Raw genomic sequence first — 18,801 nt, 5'->3', positions numbered from 1 at the left:
GCCTTGTTGTTTTCCCCTACCTCAACCTTCTGTGACTAATATATCACTTGATGATTTACCCAAGTTACTGCGTCTTGAATCTTCTCCAAGAATCAAATCCCGAATCCTATCAAAAGTAATTTTTGTAGACGAACTGCAAACTGCAGTCACTGTTTGCAACCAACTGTCGGGCAAAGAGGATAATAGCAATAAGCCTTGAACTTCATCATCAAACTTAATGCCGACTGCACTAAGCGAGAGAGGTTTGAATTAAGATTATTGATATGCGTTGTAACTGATCTACCCTCCTTCATTCGAGTTGTCGCTGGCTCTCTGATAAGATAGACCTTATTCGTTGCTAAAGACTTCTCATACATGTTGGATAGTGCCTCCATCATACCACGGGCTGTGGTTTCTTTCAAGATGTTAAACGCCACATCTTCCGACAACGACAGTGTATTACAAGACCTAGCTTTCTTGTCTAACTTCTTTCACTCTGCTTCTGACAACTTTTCTGGTTTTTCATCCTCAAACACTACATCCAAGTATTTCTGGAAAAGTAGCCCTTCAATCTCCATCTTCCACCAACCAAAATTCTGTCCGTCAAACTTCTGTATCGAAACCTTTCCTTCTTCTGCCATGACAAGGACTAAAACAAAAAACTGGATAAAAACAGAGACAAACACAGCAACATGAGCCTGAACTTAACGATTGTTCTACTGAGCTCTGTTAAATAATCAACCTATTTTAAACGCAGCGGTATAACGAACTGATAATCATAAACTAAAACGAGAAAACCTGACAAACGCGGTTGGCACTGACTCTTCGTTTCTTAAACGCTTCTTCTGACTAACAACGGTTCTTCAAAAAAAATAGATCTTGATTTACTTGTTCTAGGCTCATTGTATGCTCAAAGATGATCTCGACCCAAATAATAATCTCTTGGCTAGACTGTCCAAATTATTTCTGACCCACGAAAATTAAACCAATTGTTTATTCGGTCAAACAAAGTTAGTTTACTTAACAAAACACAAATTAATTTGTTAGAGATAATGAACTGCTGCCAACGATCCATAAAAAAATAATGTTTTACCCAACCACCAACTTAACCTACTTTCCAAAACAAAAGAGAATCTGCTTTCTATTTTTTTTCTTTCTTAAATGGTGGCGCACAAGAATCAGAGAAACAAACCACAAACGATATTGGTTTCGAGATGCAACGACTATTGTAGAATAATTGCTTTCAAACATAACTGAACCTGAACACGAGTCTGCGGCCGATCCTTGCGCGCTACTGCAGCAACGAGAAATAACAGCGGCGACGGCGGAACTCTAGCGGCTGCTAGCGGTGACGCGGCGGCGTAAAAAACGGTTCAACATGTTCTTTGTGTGATCCGAACCTAAGCTCTGATACCACTTATTAGGATTAAACGCACACACTAACCGAACACACGCACGAATGCAATAAACGAATACGAGGATTTAACGTGGTTCGGTCTAAACTGACCTACGTCCACGGGTAGTAACTAAATATTCTTTATTGAGTGACATTGATTACAAGTACATAACAATATTATATAGAGATACACTTAGGGTTTGTATCTTATTAAACAAGAAATCTAAACTGGGTCGGGCTTCGGTCTGGCCACCCTACACCCGTCTACCCTTTAGACTTCATTTAATAAATCGGGCCTAAACAAAAGGCATACGAACCCAACAATTGGAACTAGTTTCCAAAGTTTCATTAAGGCCCCTCGTAGTTTCATTCCTATTTAATTTTATCCCATACTTAAGAATAAAATTTATGTACATGAATCCACCCACAATTAATTTGTTATCCAAGGATCGTTTCTTATTTACTACTATTTGGTCAATTAGACTTAAACCTTACATTTTAATTTGTAGGATTCAATTAAATGTTCATTCCATTAAGAATATTTTTGTATTTTGCTTTTTTTTGTGTGATTAGGTTATGTGATTTCCAAAACGTGATATGAAAATTTTTAGAACCTCTTGAATTAGGTGTTACATGCATTTTACAACAATCATATATAGAGAATGTTGGTATATGCAAAATATGTAAAAAAGTAGGTAAGTTAAATATAATGATTTATAGTATTTTCAAGCATAATGTTGTCGTAGAATATCAATTTTTGTACTTCTATATCTTCATTGCTAACTATTAAAGATATACCTTATTTAATCCATTCAATACATTGATGTCTAACCTATCTCTCTCTCTCTCTCTATATATATATATATATAGAAAGTAATTTGGAACCCCAAGTTATCTTGAGTACCTTCGAAACCCCATTGAATGGTTGATATTAAACCACATATGCTTCTAACTTTATAAGTTAAAGGGTAATTCTGTCATTTACATCTAATCATTTTATCTATCTTCTGTCACACATGTAATCAAAGCAAGCTGCTTCCCTCTCTACCTATTTCTCTCTCTTTCACATTATTCAGTACTCATGTATCCTTTATATTCCAACAACCAGGCCATAATAATCAGATCCACTGTTAAATTCAGGCGATAATAATCAGATCCACTGTTGAAGCCAGAGGTTTGAAGAGGATGCCAACGACGATCGCTAGGGGATATTCGGTAGTTGGTTTTTTAGTTGCAAGTTCTGGATTAGGTTTATCTTCGTGCAATTTTCAGATTCTTTACTACGTTAATATGATATCACAGGTTAGCGTTCGGAGGGATGTTGTTAGGAGTTTAGATGCAGACTTAAGTATTTTATTTTTCAGGATCTTCAATCTAAGAACTTGAACCATTGTGGATGTGATGCTGGAAGTGTAACATCCTGAATTTTTTAAGAATAATATTTAATATATTATTTATTTATGATGGAAAAGTTTACTTGAGTTAGTAGAGAAATAATAAAATAGTAAAGATGGAAGGATAAGTAGGCTATTTAGATGAAATTAATTATGAACCAAAAAAGATGAGCCTAAGATCTAAGGGCTTAAGAGAGTATAAATACTCCTTAAACTCTAATCCTTTCCATTTCCATCCATCTCTACACCATAGCCTACACCTTCAAAAACACACACTTAAGTCAAACACTCTCTACACTAATCTTTTCAACGATCTGAGACCAACCGAAGGCAAAAAATGATTTATCTCAGTTGTACCAATATATTAGAACCCGACACCGCAGCCCCGGGATGGCGTATGATTCGTTTGGATCAACCAAAAACAAGCTTAAGGACCACCTTAGCTCAGATCTGGACACCCCGAAGCTAGCTAGACTATAAAAAATCGAACCCCGATCCACCAAGGTGGTTAACGGCGGCTGACGGTGCCGAAATCGATGAAAAACCTCAAAAACGCGTGAAATAAACGCTGACATGAACATAAGACGTATAAGTAGCGCATAAGCATATACGCCGTATAAGTATATACGACGTATATGTATATGAAGAGTGTATGTATGTTTGGCGTGTATGAATGATCAAACGTATAAGTATGGGAAGCGTATAAGTTGAATAAGCTGTATAAGTTGTATGAAAGCGTATATGTATGTATGAACCGTATAAGTATTATTAACGTATAAGTATGCTTGCAGCGTATATGTGTGAATGTACCATATATGTATATATAAGCGTATATATGCCGTATATGAATGGCTTATGCGCTGGAACGACTTATACGTCGGAACAACTTATACGCCAATAAGACTTATACGTTAAAAACGACTTATACGCCAATAGTAACTTATACGCCGGTTGGACTTATACGTGAGTTTAAGAAACTCAAGATAAGTGGGTGTTCATTCAAAAACTTCAAATACTATGGACCAAAAGAGTTCCATGGTGACAAAGGAGCCATCACGACCGTGAGGTGGCTTGAGGAAATGGAAACAATTGTGATAACAAGCAAATGCTCCGATGAGGAGAAAATTCAATATTCCGCCTTGATGTTTAAAGGAGAGGCGCACGAGTGGTGGAATGCTTTGTTGATGAGCAAAGGGAGAGATGTGATGTATGGCCTGACTTGGGATGAGTTTAAGGCAATTGTGATGGGAAAGTTTTGTCCCATGCATGAGACCGACCAAATCCAAACAAAATTCTTCAATCTTAAGGTCGTGGGGACAAACCTTCGTGAATACAACACTAAGTTTCACGAATATTGTCGTCTGGTTCCCCAGCTGATTCATCCTGAATCCAGAAAAGTTACTCGATATATTTGGGGACTGCCGCGGGAAATCCGCGACATGGTAAGGTCTCACTTACCTCAAACCGCTGACTCTGCGATGGAGTTAGCTGGTTATTTGATGGGCAGATTGGTCCGCAACAAAGAGGAAGATAAGAAGATTACAACAACAACTCAAGGAAGAACAAGTGGAGGAAACAATCGATTCAAAGGCAAGGGCGCAAATCAAAACCGATTCAATTGAAACGCCACACAATGCAAGACTTGTAGGAGGTATCACAAAGGACGATGTAATCTTGTAATCGTACGGGTCATGATGCTGCGGATTGCAGGAAGAAAAGGATGACGTGCTACAACTGTAAAGAGATGGGCCATCTCAGTTTAGAGTGCCTAAAGAACAAACCCGCGACTGGTGGTGCGGGTGGAAGTGGCAAAGATAAGAATGGAAACGCTCGAGTCTTTGTACTCGACACAAAGAAAGCCGCTGACATGCCGGAAACCATTACCGGTACGTTTCTAGTCAACGACACCTATGCGAGAGTTTTATTTGATTCAGGTGCCAATTTAAGTTTTATAGATTATAATTTTTGTAGTCTATTAAATGAACCATTAACAAAATTAGATAAAACTCTGAGCGTCGAGACTGCTAGTGGCGAAATCGTTGAGATCTCCGAAGACCTTGAAAACGGAAAAATTCTTTTAGTTGGTTATATTCTGCCTATTTGTTTGTTGCCCATGAGTCTGGCTGGTTTTGATATAGTACATGGTATGGATTGGTTATCCGATAACCATGCTCGTATCATCTGCAATAGCAAAACCATTGAACTTCAAGCCCTTGATAAGCGAACGATTCGAACTGAAGGGGACAAAGACGCTGGCCAAGTTAGCATAATCTCCATGATTAAGGCTAACAAATGTTTTAATCAAGGATGCCTCGCATTCATGGCCTACGTCACTGAAGAGTCAAAGCCAAAAGAAATCAAAGACGTTCCTACCGTTTCCGACTTTTCTGATGTCTTTCCTGATGAACTTCCCGGAATTCCACCCGATCGTGAAGTAGAGTTTAAGATCGATCTCATTCCCGGCACTGCTCCGATTGCCAAAGCTCCATATCGCTTAGCGCCAACTGAAATGAAGGAGTTGAAGAAACAACTCGATGAGCTTCTTGAGAAAGATTTTATTCGACCAAGTTCGTCACCTTGGGGAGCGCCAATTCTATTCCTCAAGAAGAAGGATGGATCCATGCGTACGTGTATCGATTATCGTGCGTTAAAAAAAGTCACAATCTAAAATCGTTATCCACTTCCTCGAATCGATGATATTTTTGACCAACTTCAAGGTGCTAGCTTCTTTTCCAAAATCGATCTTCGTTCCGGTTATCACCAACTCAAAGTCCAATCTGAGGATATTCCAAAGATTGCTTTTCGAACAAGGCATGGACATTATGAGTTCAAGGTCATGCCGTTTGGAGTTACTAATGCTCCGGCTGCGTTCATGGAGATGATGATTCGTATTTGCAAGCCTTACTTGGATAAATTTGTTATCGTATTCATCGACGACATACTTATTTATTCTAAGTCAAAGGCCGATCATGAAGTCCACCTTCGAACTTTTCTTGAAATTCTTAAAACCAAAAAGTTGTACGCCAAGTTCTCAAAATGCGAATTCTGGTTGCATGAAGTGCAATTTCTTGGTCATATTATTAATGTCGACGGTATTCAAGTAGACCCCGCTAAGATAGAAGCTATCTCTAAGTGGGAGGTCCCAAAGTCACCAACCGAGATCCGAAGTTTCTTAGGTTTGGCCGGCTATTACCGTAGATTTATCAAAACTTTTCTCGTATCGCCGTTCCCCTAACGTCCTTATCTCCTAAATACATCAAGTATGAATGGGGAACGAAGCAACAAGAGGCGTTCGATATACTTTAACAAAAGCTCACCCAAGCACCGATACTGGCCTTGCCAGAAGGCACTGAGGATTTTGTAGTATTTAGTGATGCATCTCACTCCGGCTTGGGATGTGTACTAATGCAACGTAAGAAAGTAATCGCTTACGCCTCTCGTCAACTAAAGGTGCACGAAAAGAACTACCCGACTCACGATTTAGAGTTGGCGCCATAATCTTTGCACTTAATATATGGAGGCACTATCTCTAAGGAGTAAGATTTACCGTGTACACCGATCACAAAAGTCTAAAACACATCTTTGATCATTCCCGACACTGCTCCGATTGCCAAAGCTCCATATCGCTTAGCGCCAACTGAAATGAAGGAGTTGAAGAAACAACTCGATGAGCTTCTTGAGAAAGGTTTTATTCGACCAAGTTCGTCACCTTGGGGAGCGCCAATTCTATTTGTCAAGAAGAAGGATGGATCCATGTGTAGGTGTATCGATTTTCGTGCGTTAAACAAAGTCACAATCAAAAATCGTTATCCACTTCCTCGAATCGATGATCTTTTTTGACCAACTTCAAGGTGCTAGCTTCTTTTCCAAAATCGATCTTCGTTCCGGTTATCACCACCTCAAAGTCCAATCTGAGGATATTCCAAAGACTACTTTTCGAACAAGGTATGGGCAATATGAGTTCACGGTCATGCCGTTTAAACTTACTAATGCTCCGGCTGCGTTCATGGACATGATGAATCGTATTTGCAAGCCTTACTTGGATAAATTTGTTATCGTATTCATCGACGACATACTTATTTATTCTAAGTCAAAGGCCGATCATGAAGTCCACCTTCGAACTTTGCTTGAAATTCTTAAAACCGAAAAGTTGTACGCCAAGTTCTCAAAATGCGAATTCTGGTTGCATGAAGTGCAATTTCTTGGTCATATTATTAATGTCGACGGTATTCAAGTAGACCCCGCTAAGATAGAAGCTATCTCTAAGTGGGAGGTCCCAAAGTCGCCAACCGAGATCCGAAGTTTCTTAGGTTTGGCCAGCTATTACCGTAGATTTGTCGAAAACTTTTCTCGTATCACCGTTCCCCTAACGTCCTTATCTCCTAAAAACATCAAGTATGAATGGGGAACGAACCAACAAGAGGCGTTCGATATACTTTAACAAAAGCTCACCCAAGCACCGATACTGGCCTTGCCAGAAGGTACTAAGGATTTTGTAGTATTTAGTGATGCATCTCACTCTGGCTTGGGATGTGTACTAATGCAACGTAAGAAAGTAATCGCTTACGCCTCTCGTCAACTAAAGGTGCACGAAAAGAACTACACGACTCATGATCTAGAGTTGGGCGCCATAATCTTTGCACTTAAGATATGAAGGCACTATCTCTATGGAGGAAGATTTACCGTGTACACCAGTAACAAAAGTCTAAAACACATCTTTGATCAAAAAGAGCTCAACATGCGCCAACGGCGATAGATAGAAACGCTCAACGACTACGAATGTGAGATTGTTTACCATGAAGGCAAAGCCAAGGTTGTGGATGATGCCTTAAGTCGTAAAGAACCTGAAAAGACCAAAAGAGTCTGAGCGTTGCGTCTAGAACTTCAAATTGATCTCTTCGAACAAATCAAATCTGCCCAAGCTCAAGCGATTATTGAAAACCAAATCTCCGATGAAAAACGCAACGGCACCATTGACTCGTTAGTCAAGGGTGATGATGGTATCCTTAGACTCGGAAATAGGATTTGGGTACCAATCATTGGAGGCTTACGTGAGAAAATTTTTAATGAAGCTCACAAATCCAAGTATATGATGCATCCCGGAAGCGACAAAATGTACCATAATCTTAAAGCAAATTATTGGTGGAATGGAATGAAAAGAGATGTCGCTTCACATGTTGCGAAATGTTTAACTTGTTTGCAAGTCAAGGCTGAACACCAAAAGCCTTCGGGATTGCTTCAGCAACCCGAACTTCCCGTATGGAAGTGGGAGTTAATTACTATGTATTTCATTACCAAACTCCCAAAAACGACTCGACAACACAATGCTATTTGGGTGATTGTGGATCGATTAACAAATCCGCACACTTCATACCCATCAATGAGTCGTACTCAATGGATAGACTAGCGCGTATTTATGTGAACAACATTGTTGCTTTGCATGGAGTACCGTTGTCTATAATCTCTGATCAAGACAGTCGTTTCACGTCTCATTTTTGGAAAAGCTTCCAACAAGCTCTCGGTACTAAGCTTAACCTTAGCACCGCCTATCATCCGCAAACCGATGGGCAAAGCGAAAGGACTATTCAAATGTTGGAAGACATGCTTCGGGCTTGTGTGATTGATTTAGGTGGAAGGTGGGATGACCACTTACCCCTAATGGAATTCTCGTACAATAATAGTTATCACACAAGTATTCAAGCCGCACCATTTGAGGCGTTATATGGTCGTAAGTGTAGGACGGCCGTGTATTGGTCTGAAACCGGAGATAATCAATTATCTGGACCCGAGATAGTCCAAGAAACCACCGACAAGATTCTCCAAATCCGAGAACGAATTAAGACGGCACGTGATCGCCAAAAGAGTTACTCCGATGTCTGTCGTAAGCCGTTAGAGTTAAATGTGGAGATAAGGTTCTTTTGAAAGTCTCGCCTTGAAGAGGAGTTGTTCGCTTCGGTAAGAAAGGAAAGTTGAGTCCTCGATTCGTTGGACCCTTTGAGGTACTTGAACGAATCGACACTGTTGCATACCGATTGCGACTGCCCGAGGAAATGCAAGGGATACACGATGCATTCTATGTTTCGAATCTGCGTAAGTGTTTAACCGATGAATCTTTGGCTATGCCATTAAAAGAAGTTGAAATAAAAGAAAACTTAAAATTTGTAGAACGTCCAATTCAAATAGAAGATTCGAAAACAAAGAAATTAAAAAGACGAACTTTGAAAATTGTGAAAGTAAAACGGGACTCGCGTAGAGGGCCCGAATATACATGGGAACTCGAATCGAAAATGAAAAAGGAATACCCCCACTTATTCTTGTGAAGCAATCTCGATGACGAGATTTATTTCAAGGTGGGGAGGATGTAACATTACTGAAATTTTGAGCCAAAAATGTCAAGTTTTCAAAGTCTAGGGATCAATTCTGCCAAATTCCAAACTCCGAGGTTAAAAATGAAAATTCTAATTTCCTGACCCATCGCGCTACGCGATGGATCAGAAAAGATACCCATCGCGTATCGCTATGGGGTGTCTGATACACTGTGACACGTGTGCCACATGGCACACGGTGGCATCGTCTGCTGCCACGTGTCACCACGTGGCAACACAGTCGCCACAGGGCGCAACGCCTGGGACGTGTCGCCACGTGGCAGACCTACTACATGACTGGGCACGGCTACGTCGCGGTACGCGACGGGTGCCCAGGAGCTCATCGCGTACCGCGATGGGATCCAAAATTTGCCTATAAATAGTAGGCTACGGGTTCAGTCCATCCACACCTCAATTTGCACATACAACTCTCTCTCTCTCTCTAACATCTCACTAGAATTCCAAGTTCATATTAACGATTTCCCTCGATAAGCGTGCCCCGATATCTCGTTTGTGTACCAATGTTTCATCGAAGTTCGTGCCACCCTCCTCCCACATACAACCAAGAAGGTGTGTTCATGGCGATGAGTCTTGAAAAGCGTGCCATCGAGTATTGAAGAACTGGTGATATCGTTTGGCGACAAGGGGATAAGTTGATCAAGACAACGAAAGAAACCAAGCGGCATTGGATTGCTGCTCAAGTTCCTAGGGTTTCCAATACGCCAATAAGGTTAGGCGTAACGAAAAATCAATATAATATTATATTATAAGGCTTAAGTCTTAAGTTGAGATTATACTCGATGCCTCGATAAAAGAAATACAAACATAACAAAGAAAAGAATAAAAGATTGAATCATAAATATGTATATATGTGTGTAAGTATATATGTATACTCTTTGTTATGAAATTATTATTTAAGTAATAATGTGTATTCTTAAATAATAAAGAAAAAGAATATGTTTCTTAGAGAAGAAGAAACGTCGGGTTTTAAATATTAACTAAAGGTTTATAATTATATTTAAACTAAAAGTTTTTAAGTAAAAGAAAATGAACTAAAGGTTCATCGAGGTTGAGTTATAAAATAAGACTAAATGTCTTAAGCCGGATTGTATATCCGACTAACAAATGGTTATACTCGTACTATAGGTGCAAGATAGCAAGGGATAGACACTCGGACAGTGAGTGAAGCCGATCCCAAAGCGATAAGGTGAATACGCCCCCAAACTTTTATAAACTTACTTTTTAAAATGAGTCAAACATGTTATACGAAAGTTATTTACAAGGAACTATGTGTTCCTAAAACCGTTATAAATAAGAGTATAAACCCAGTCCTCAGACTGTGGTATACGTGTGTCTGGATCCTTACATAGGTGGTACTACGCGGTGGGCACACCGTACCGCCCTTGGTCGTAGAGATGCTCTCCTGCAGGGAGTACGACCGTTGTGTATATTTCGGGTACTTAACTAAGTCGAGCGCTGCGGTGTATGCTGAGGTGACCTAGAGTAGAGACTTGAATTTATAATGTGTTGTTTTAACTTTGTTATTCCTAAGCCACGTTGGGCTGAGGCAGGCGTAGTCTCGAGGGGTAATAAAGTAGAAGTAAATATTTTTGCGTCAGCGTGTTCACCAGCATTCGTTGCTGACGTATTTTATTTACATTTTGCAGGTGAACAAAGTTAGCACTTGGAGTGACGAAGTGCTTTGAATATCCGATGGCTCGGATTCATTTTGTAAACTTAACATATTAAATGGTGGTTTGTAATTATAAAACAAGTAATACTTTTGTTAACAACTTAAACAGGTATTTTATAATTTCGTCTTTTGAATATATGTAAATATTATATTTTGATCCTTGAAGTTTATAAGTCTTCCGCTAAATTAACACAACTCTGATTTATTACAGTTATGGTACCAACTATTGGTCGCACTCCTAGGCCTAAGATGGGGGTGTGACAGAATCGCTTATATGTGAGTTTCTAGCCCCATTTCATTGTTATGTTTTTGGGGTTGTGTGCATACTCGATTTGAATAGTTAATACGCTTACCTTAAGTGGTAGGTGTGTGCCATATATGATATGTGTAATAGTTATCGAAGTTATGAATGAATGCTTGTCGGTACGTGAACGATCTTCGAATATTGCACGTATCGCCAAGGAAGGTAAGTGTTGGAATATGTTATTGTGTATATAGTATGTATGAATGAAAAAGCAGGATATGTATGAAATCGTATGAATGATAGTATGGAGGTATGGTTGTACGAATGTAGGGAGCATACCCTAATAATATCTGCGAATGTAGGGAACAGACCCTAATACATGCGAATGAAGGGAATATACCCTAATAATATAAGCGAATGAAGGGAACATACCCTAATAGTATCTGCGAATGTTATAGGACGAAATACTCTTAAAATATATATGAATGTACATACGAAAGAAAGAATGAAAGTATGAAAGTATGTAAGAAAGATAACGAGCTAAGTATCTTCGGATACGTATATGTGTAAGTATGTGAATGTGTTTTATGTTGCCTGATTAACTAGAACTCACTTAGCGTAGCTAACTTTTAGTATGCACGCAGGTAAATAGACTGAAGCAGCTAGCTTGAGGGAGACACGTGGCAAGAATTGAAGAGGCTGAAATCTGAAGATCTGTCATGATGTTTAAATAAGATATTTTAAGTTATGTTTTAAAGACAAGTTATGAATGTTTTGTAATGAATGTTTGAATTTTTATTTATTCCGCGAAAGTTAATTTAACTCTGATATTTAGAATTGTGTTTATGAGTAAATCCAACGCCAATGTGGGGCACCGGGACCGGGGCCTTACATGAAGTATCATGTTCTACTTATTTTTTATTTGATTAACAATTTTTTAAATTTTTTTATTTGGTTTCCACGATTGAATTCTTTATTGGAACAAAATAAATTTCGTAAGCGTGTTTCTAAGAATGAATTCTTAATTTGAAAGAATGTTTTTTTTTAAATTCCTTACATTTTGGAGTTGTTAATGGACTCGTTCATTTACATTTGTTACATTCCAATTTGCGTTTGTTAAATTTATTGGTGTATTAAAAGAATTCTCTAGTTTACATATGTAAAGTATGTAAACATGTAAAAAAGATCTGAACGTAAAGCATGTAAAATTTTTAAATATATGAAATGTATGTTTTTTTCTTAATGTTAAAATATGTAAAAGATGTAAAACATGTCTGATTATATAAAGGGGGAGAGAGAGAACCCCCTTTTGTTTTCTTCCCATCAAATTTTCTTTTGGTGCGTTCGGTCGTGGTCGATTAATGCGAAAAACGAGCAAGATTGGCCCGTTTTTACTGTTTCTACAGCAAGCGCACGGGCGTGCTGTGTCATGGAACGGTCATGTCAGGCCAGATCAGTGACCACAGGCTCGTGCACGGTCATACTGATCAAACAGCTGTGTGTTGGCTCGGCACGACCATGCACCCTTTCCCGAACAAATTGTTTTTCCACTTTTTTCGTGTTTTTGTGCTTATTCTTCCATCTTTTTATACAGATGTTAGGGTTGGATCATACGTTTCTGCAATTCACTCGCAATAATGCCCAAAATATCATGGCGAGGACAAAGTTTGATGAGACGTGCGTCCCACAAGGCTCAATGGACACGGGTCGTAGCATCTCTTTTGACGCGCTTGATGAACTAAATCAGCGCGAGTGGTATGAAGAGATGCTAACCACCCCTGTGTTAAGATTATATAGTATTCGTCAGCCACACTGAGTTGACTATCGAGTTCCTTGGCTCTAACACTTTCGAAAGAACCCCTGTGAAGATGTGCATGACAAAGCAAAGGGGGTACAATTCTGCTTGGGAAGCAAGTGGTATACTTGGTCTGTGGCCACATTTTCTAGAAAACTCGGTTTGTACACTACATAGGAGATCAAAACCGACTTGTTAGATGGGTTGCGTGAATTTCCCGATGCTGATGAAAAGGATCAGTTTTGGCTTCGTTTTACAACTAAGCGGCACAGTTGTCAATCTTCAAAGGCCACTTAACTCATCGACCCCATCCACCGCTTACTTTACCACACCATATTTCACTATATTTGCAGGTGTGGTGACAGTGTGGGTAATGTCGTTACACGTGTCATGTTTCACCTATATAGCATATTGATGGTCACGAATGTAGCTTGGGTGTTAGTTTGGTTGAGTGTCTCAACCGAGCTGTGGGGTCTCATCCGGGGAGTACTTTCTGTTGGGGACTTATTATCACAGAGCTAGTTATGCTTTTGAAGGTCTTTAGTTCTGGTCTGGCGCGCGATTGGACTAAGTTCTCCGATGGGTTCTTAATTATGAAGAAATTTAAGGCTATGGGCATGATCTGGAAGATCGGAAACATCACCCAGTTAGTCAATGCGCGCGGGCGAGTTTGGGGACCATTTACACCACCCTATTTTGAGGATGAGGTGATGCATGATCAGGAGGGCCCCGTGATGCCGACGCGCCACAAAACTAGGACGATTTGTGGCACATGTTTGACTAGTTTGAGATTTCTCAGGATAAGATCTATACAGTACAGCATAACCTTAACACGCGTATGGATACACCCTCTAACGAGCAGACTCGTCAGGGGGCTTGATCGAATACACTGCCGACTACAGTCAGAGGAGCATCGAGTGGTTGTTCTTGCCCGAGCGGGCACATGCTTACATCATGGCTACACTCTTTCTGCCGCTCACAAGTGGACATATGGTGCTTCTTCACCTGGTTAGTTTGGTAATGACCGGTCAGAGTTTGGTAGCCAACCGAGTCAGTTCACTATGCCCGACCCATTCGATAGTATGCCAGATTTGTTTGGTGGTGGTAATCCTGGACAAGGTGCTTCTGGTTTTGGTGGTTCTGCATTTGACTAGGCATGACCATGCCACTGAATGGCACGACCGTGCGATGTCGAGCAAAAGCACCAGTTCACGCTGGTGCACGGGCTAGTGCCAAATCAAGACATGGCACAACCATGTGTGTGTCCGGGCACGACTGCGCCAGACCCAAGCCAAGCGCATCTTGTACGGGGTAGTGTAGTACCCGGTACCGAGTGCTCATCAACCACGCACGAGTGTACCATGGTCGGGCACGATCGTGCCATATCTCGCCGATACTTTATGTCAGATGCGGAACTGCAAATCTGGTCGGCCGAAAACAAAACACTGACTTAATGCCGGTGCACGACGGTTCCAACTGTCCAAAGAGCTTTATACACACTTATTCTTCTTTATTTAGTAGGGTGGAAGCTAGGGGATTCTCTCTAAATAATTTGCAAAATTTTGGAGGGTCTTTTAGAGCTTCTAACATCACAAGATCATCATTCCATCCTTTATTTCTTGCTTAATTTTGGTTTACAATTCCTTGTTGAAGAACATGTTTTGTAATATGATTTCTAACATGTTTGTTCTTATTATACTAAGCCTTATGGGCTAATTACTCTTGTTACTTAGTTCTTGTTGAAGATTTTACTTACGTGATAAATTATCTATGCATGATTTTGGTAATTTTGGTGTTCTTCAAGTTTATGATAAGATCTTAAGTAGAAATTGATGGTTGAAATGCTTGTTAATTTACATAGTATTATCAGTATGATGAATGCTTGACTATATTATGTTGGAAAATGATGTGTTGAGTGTTTGTTTATAAACTTTGTATGTGTATGCATGCTTACTTTGTATCATTTTGGTAGGAATAACTAGTGGAAATTAAATTGGTTATGAGATTTTAACACTAGTTTAATTTCCACTAGTTATTGCTAACCCTTTCATGATGTTTTGTCATTATCATTGTCATTTGTATCACTAGTATAAATGGATGCACGGTCTAGGTAGTTTTGTTGGATTGATTGTTTATTGTATTTCTACTTGCTTTGTGTTCATTGTATGCTAGTTTAGGTAGTTAAAAAATTCTAATCAAGATTTCTTTGTTCGGTTACTCATTTATAAAGATTTAGTACTAGAAAATTACCGTATCCATGGATTGACACTCGGTTCTTACCGACACTTTATTACAAACGATAAGTACACTTGTCATTCATGTGTGGTTTATTTGTAGGTGAAAGCCTATTCTTAAAACCGATTTGTGCGAAACCATACTTCAGTTATTTTGTATATATTAACACACGTCAATGTATAAATGAAAAAAATAATAAATTATGTGATTGCATAGGGAAATGATAATATATGTATCTGTACAAATTTATTAAAGAATAACATGTGTGTTCATACATACGTGTTTAAAATTGAAAAATGAGTATTACATATATGTGTATAAATTAACAAAAGTAACAAATTACGTGATTGTGTATGAAAAATGATAATGTATGTATGAATATAAACTAACAAGTTATGTAAATAGGTAAGACAATAATTGTGTACATTAGTATATTGAACATTTATATACAATTAAGATAAATGATAATGTACATATATTTATATTATGTAACTGGAGATTAAATGTTAATACAAATATGTGTACATACCAAAAGAACCCCAAAAGATAAATCGAGTTGTTTTCTTTTCTTTTGAAATATGGATGTTAAATAAGCGTTTTGGTTTTCTTACTTTTTTATTTTCGCGTTTTTTTTGTTTTGTAATTTTTCTTTAATTTTTTTTGAGGGGTTTTTTGATTGGTCTAAAATTATTCTTAAAGTTCTCAAGTTTCAAATGATTCTCACATGATTTTAATTATATATATACACACACACAGGGTTAGTATCATTTAAGAACTCTAAAAAAGTTAAGAACTACTAGAACTCTATACAACCAAACATTTTTTTAATTTTTTTTATATAGTAACATTATATAAGAGTAATTTTGTCATATTTTATATAAAAAAATTTGATTACATATATTAATCACAAGTTTACATATATGTAAAATTAATGTACAAACAAATTTACATAAGTGTAAAACAAAACATAGATATGTATAAAAACTAATTTTCAAAACTGAACTCGTAAGTATAGATATAAAATGTGATGAAGCTACACTCAAGAACGTTAACATACAAAAACTTTTTTATAAAAAACGTTAGTTTTCAAGGGTTTCTTCAAGTTCTTAAATAATGTAAGAGTTTTGTAATGAAACTTATCATATATATATATATATATATATATAGTGTAAGGATCCTAAGAGAACTCGTTGCAAATTGAGAACTTTGAGAACCATTTTAGACCACTAAAAACACATTTAAAAAAATCATAAAACAAAAAATAATAAAAATTTTAAAAAAGTAAAAAAACCAAAATTCTTATATTTCATTCCGGTTTCATTAAAAAAAATAAAAAAATATATAAAAAATAAAAAACGTCGTATTATACACATATGTATAATTTTATATAATCTTTAGTTACGTAATATACACATATGTACTGTATCATTTATCTTAAATTATACACGTGTGTACAAAAAAAACATATAAATGTACATATATGTATATATTATACATATGTGTATATAATTTAGCTAAACCGAGTTTTTTTTATGAAACCGGGATGATAAAATAAGAATTTTGGTTTTTTTACTTTTTTGATTTTTGTGTTTTTTTTATTTTATGATTTTTTTATTTTTGAGTTTTTTGTGTTTCAAAATGGTTCTCATAGTTCTCAATTTTAAAAAGGTTCTCACATTATCCTGATCCTATATATATATATATATATATATATATATATATATATATATATATATATTTGTGTGTGTATATATGTATGCTTGTATATATGGAAACCCAAAGGTAGAGAAGTTGCATTTAATGCAAATAATGACAGAACCAGAAGAAGTAACGAAAGCAACATATGAAATAGACATAGAAAAACAATGTACCTTTATCACTTTACCGATCAAGATTTCCATAAGTTTGCGGACGTTAAAATAATCCCCAATTTGCCCGTCACGCAATATATCCGAAGCGATAGGACTACCGCCATAGGGGCTTTGGGCTAAAGCGAGACCAGCAACTTTGTCTCTTAAATCGGGCCAATACATTGATAATGCAGCAGCTGCATCTATTCCTCCTTTACTATGACCAAGTAGGAAAACACGCTTCTTAGAACCCCAATGGAACTCTTCAATGTACTCCTTTATTTCTCTAGCATTCCTTTCAACCGATGCCTAAAACATTTGATGTTAATGATGTAACTTCAACAGAAGTAACATATAGATTAAGGACAATAAACTTTCAATATAGTTACTTATAAACGTCAATTAGAGTTTGTGTTTTTGTCTCTCAAGTTTGATGAAATTCTAGGTTTCGGCTTGTTTTTAATCACTTTTAATCTATGTTGTATATTTGAAATAGGTTGACCTCCTTCATTCTATCATGGTACTATCCTCTTTCCCCAAGGTATATTTTCCGATTTTAGTTTTAACAATCTATTTTTTTTTATCAAATATTTGATATTTTATAAGTTTCTTTTAATTTTTTTGTCCGTTTTAATAAGTTGGGTATTTTGATCGATGCAAAACAAGTTAACAATAGAATTATAGATGTTTTAACATCATGGACTGAAATGATATCGTAGACAAAAAGAAAATAATGGACTAAAACCGAGAATTTTTCCAAGTCACATACACAAGTGTAATTGTCATCTAATCAATATATTTACCTATACTATTAAAGAAATAAGTTTTTGTACAAATATCTATATATTAGGCTATCACTATAGTTTCCATGCATACTAAGGCTTCTCAATTTATCTTCATAATTAAATAATTCAAAAAGTAAACAATTCAGTTTATATATTAATGTTAATGATTTTGATATTAAATAAAATTGGAACTCCTAATATACGCATGAAAAGGTGAATACTCTATAACTCTAAACATTTTGTTCATATACATTTAACACACAATGTTGATGGGTTAGACAGTTTTACATTAACGATTTTTTAATCCTCTATGCCGTTTGAAGTTAACCATTATTCTTCGTATCCAGTAGACTAAGGCATGTTATTTATGTTATCTATGTAATGTTTATAATTTCCATGTTTTTACAATTACATTATAAACATCCAATAGAAATAAGCAACCATTGTGCATAAGGTTTATACTCTTTGTTGTCATGTTTTTCTAATTGTTACGTTTTGTGTATTAAAATCATTCTTGAAATCAACAAAATTAGACAACACGCTATATATGTTTTTTTGCCAGCATTAATTATGTTGTTCTTCATTTTCATATGATAACTCTATTATATTATATTACAGATGTCTTCAAAATCAAAGACAACTAATTTTTTTCAATTAATCCCTTCCAATAAGAGGGGTAATACAAATGGTTATGAGAATTGAAAAATAAGTTATGCGCGTAACAATGCCAGGGCCGAAGGTGAAAAATATTTTGGGTCTTAAGTAAAAAGGGTATTTTGTTGGGTTTAAAATGTTAATTTTTTAATTGGTTTCTTTAACTATGATTTGGGTTATGTAAAAAACTAATATATAAAAATAAACATGAAATGTCTCAAATGAGACTAGAACCCACATCCATTTGATTGGGAGCCATACCTCTTTGCCACTAGACCAACTTACTTGTTATGAAATTGAATTTAAACATTAGTACACATATTGTTTTTCATAAAACTATATATAATTTAAAAAAAGAAAAATCGGACATAGCGGGTAGTCAGGCATATGGTCGCAACCACTCAGCCCCAT

General features: G+C 37.0%; 1 protein-coding gene across 1 annotated transcript in view; it reads right to left on the bottom strand.

The window, feature by feature from the left end:
• LOC143624500 (uncharacterized) overlaps positions 1–18,801 on the bottom strand; it is a 57,134-nt gene that overhangs the window by 14,787 nt on the left and 23,546 nt on the right. The window contains exon 6 of the mRNA XM_077095132.1: positions 16,916–17,260. Coding sequence (XP_076951247.1) covers positions 16,916–17,260 — 345 coding nt within the window. The remainder of the gene's footprint in view (positions 1–16,915; positions 17,261–18,801) is intronic.

This window comes from Bidens hawaiensis, unplaced genomic scaffold (genome assembly GCF_021521415.1).
Source record: "Bidens hawaiensis isolate Kalapana, Puna unplaced genomic scaffold, B.hawaiensis_p1.1 tig00003822_1, whole genome shotgun sequence".
In the NCBI taxonomy this organism is placed as follows: Eukaryota; Viridiplantae; Streptophyta; class Magnoliopsida; order Asterales; family Asteraceae; genus Bidens; species Bidens hawaiensis.
This window is presented reverse-complemented; position numbering and strand designations above follow the sequence as displayed.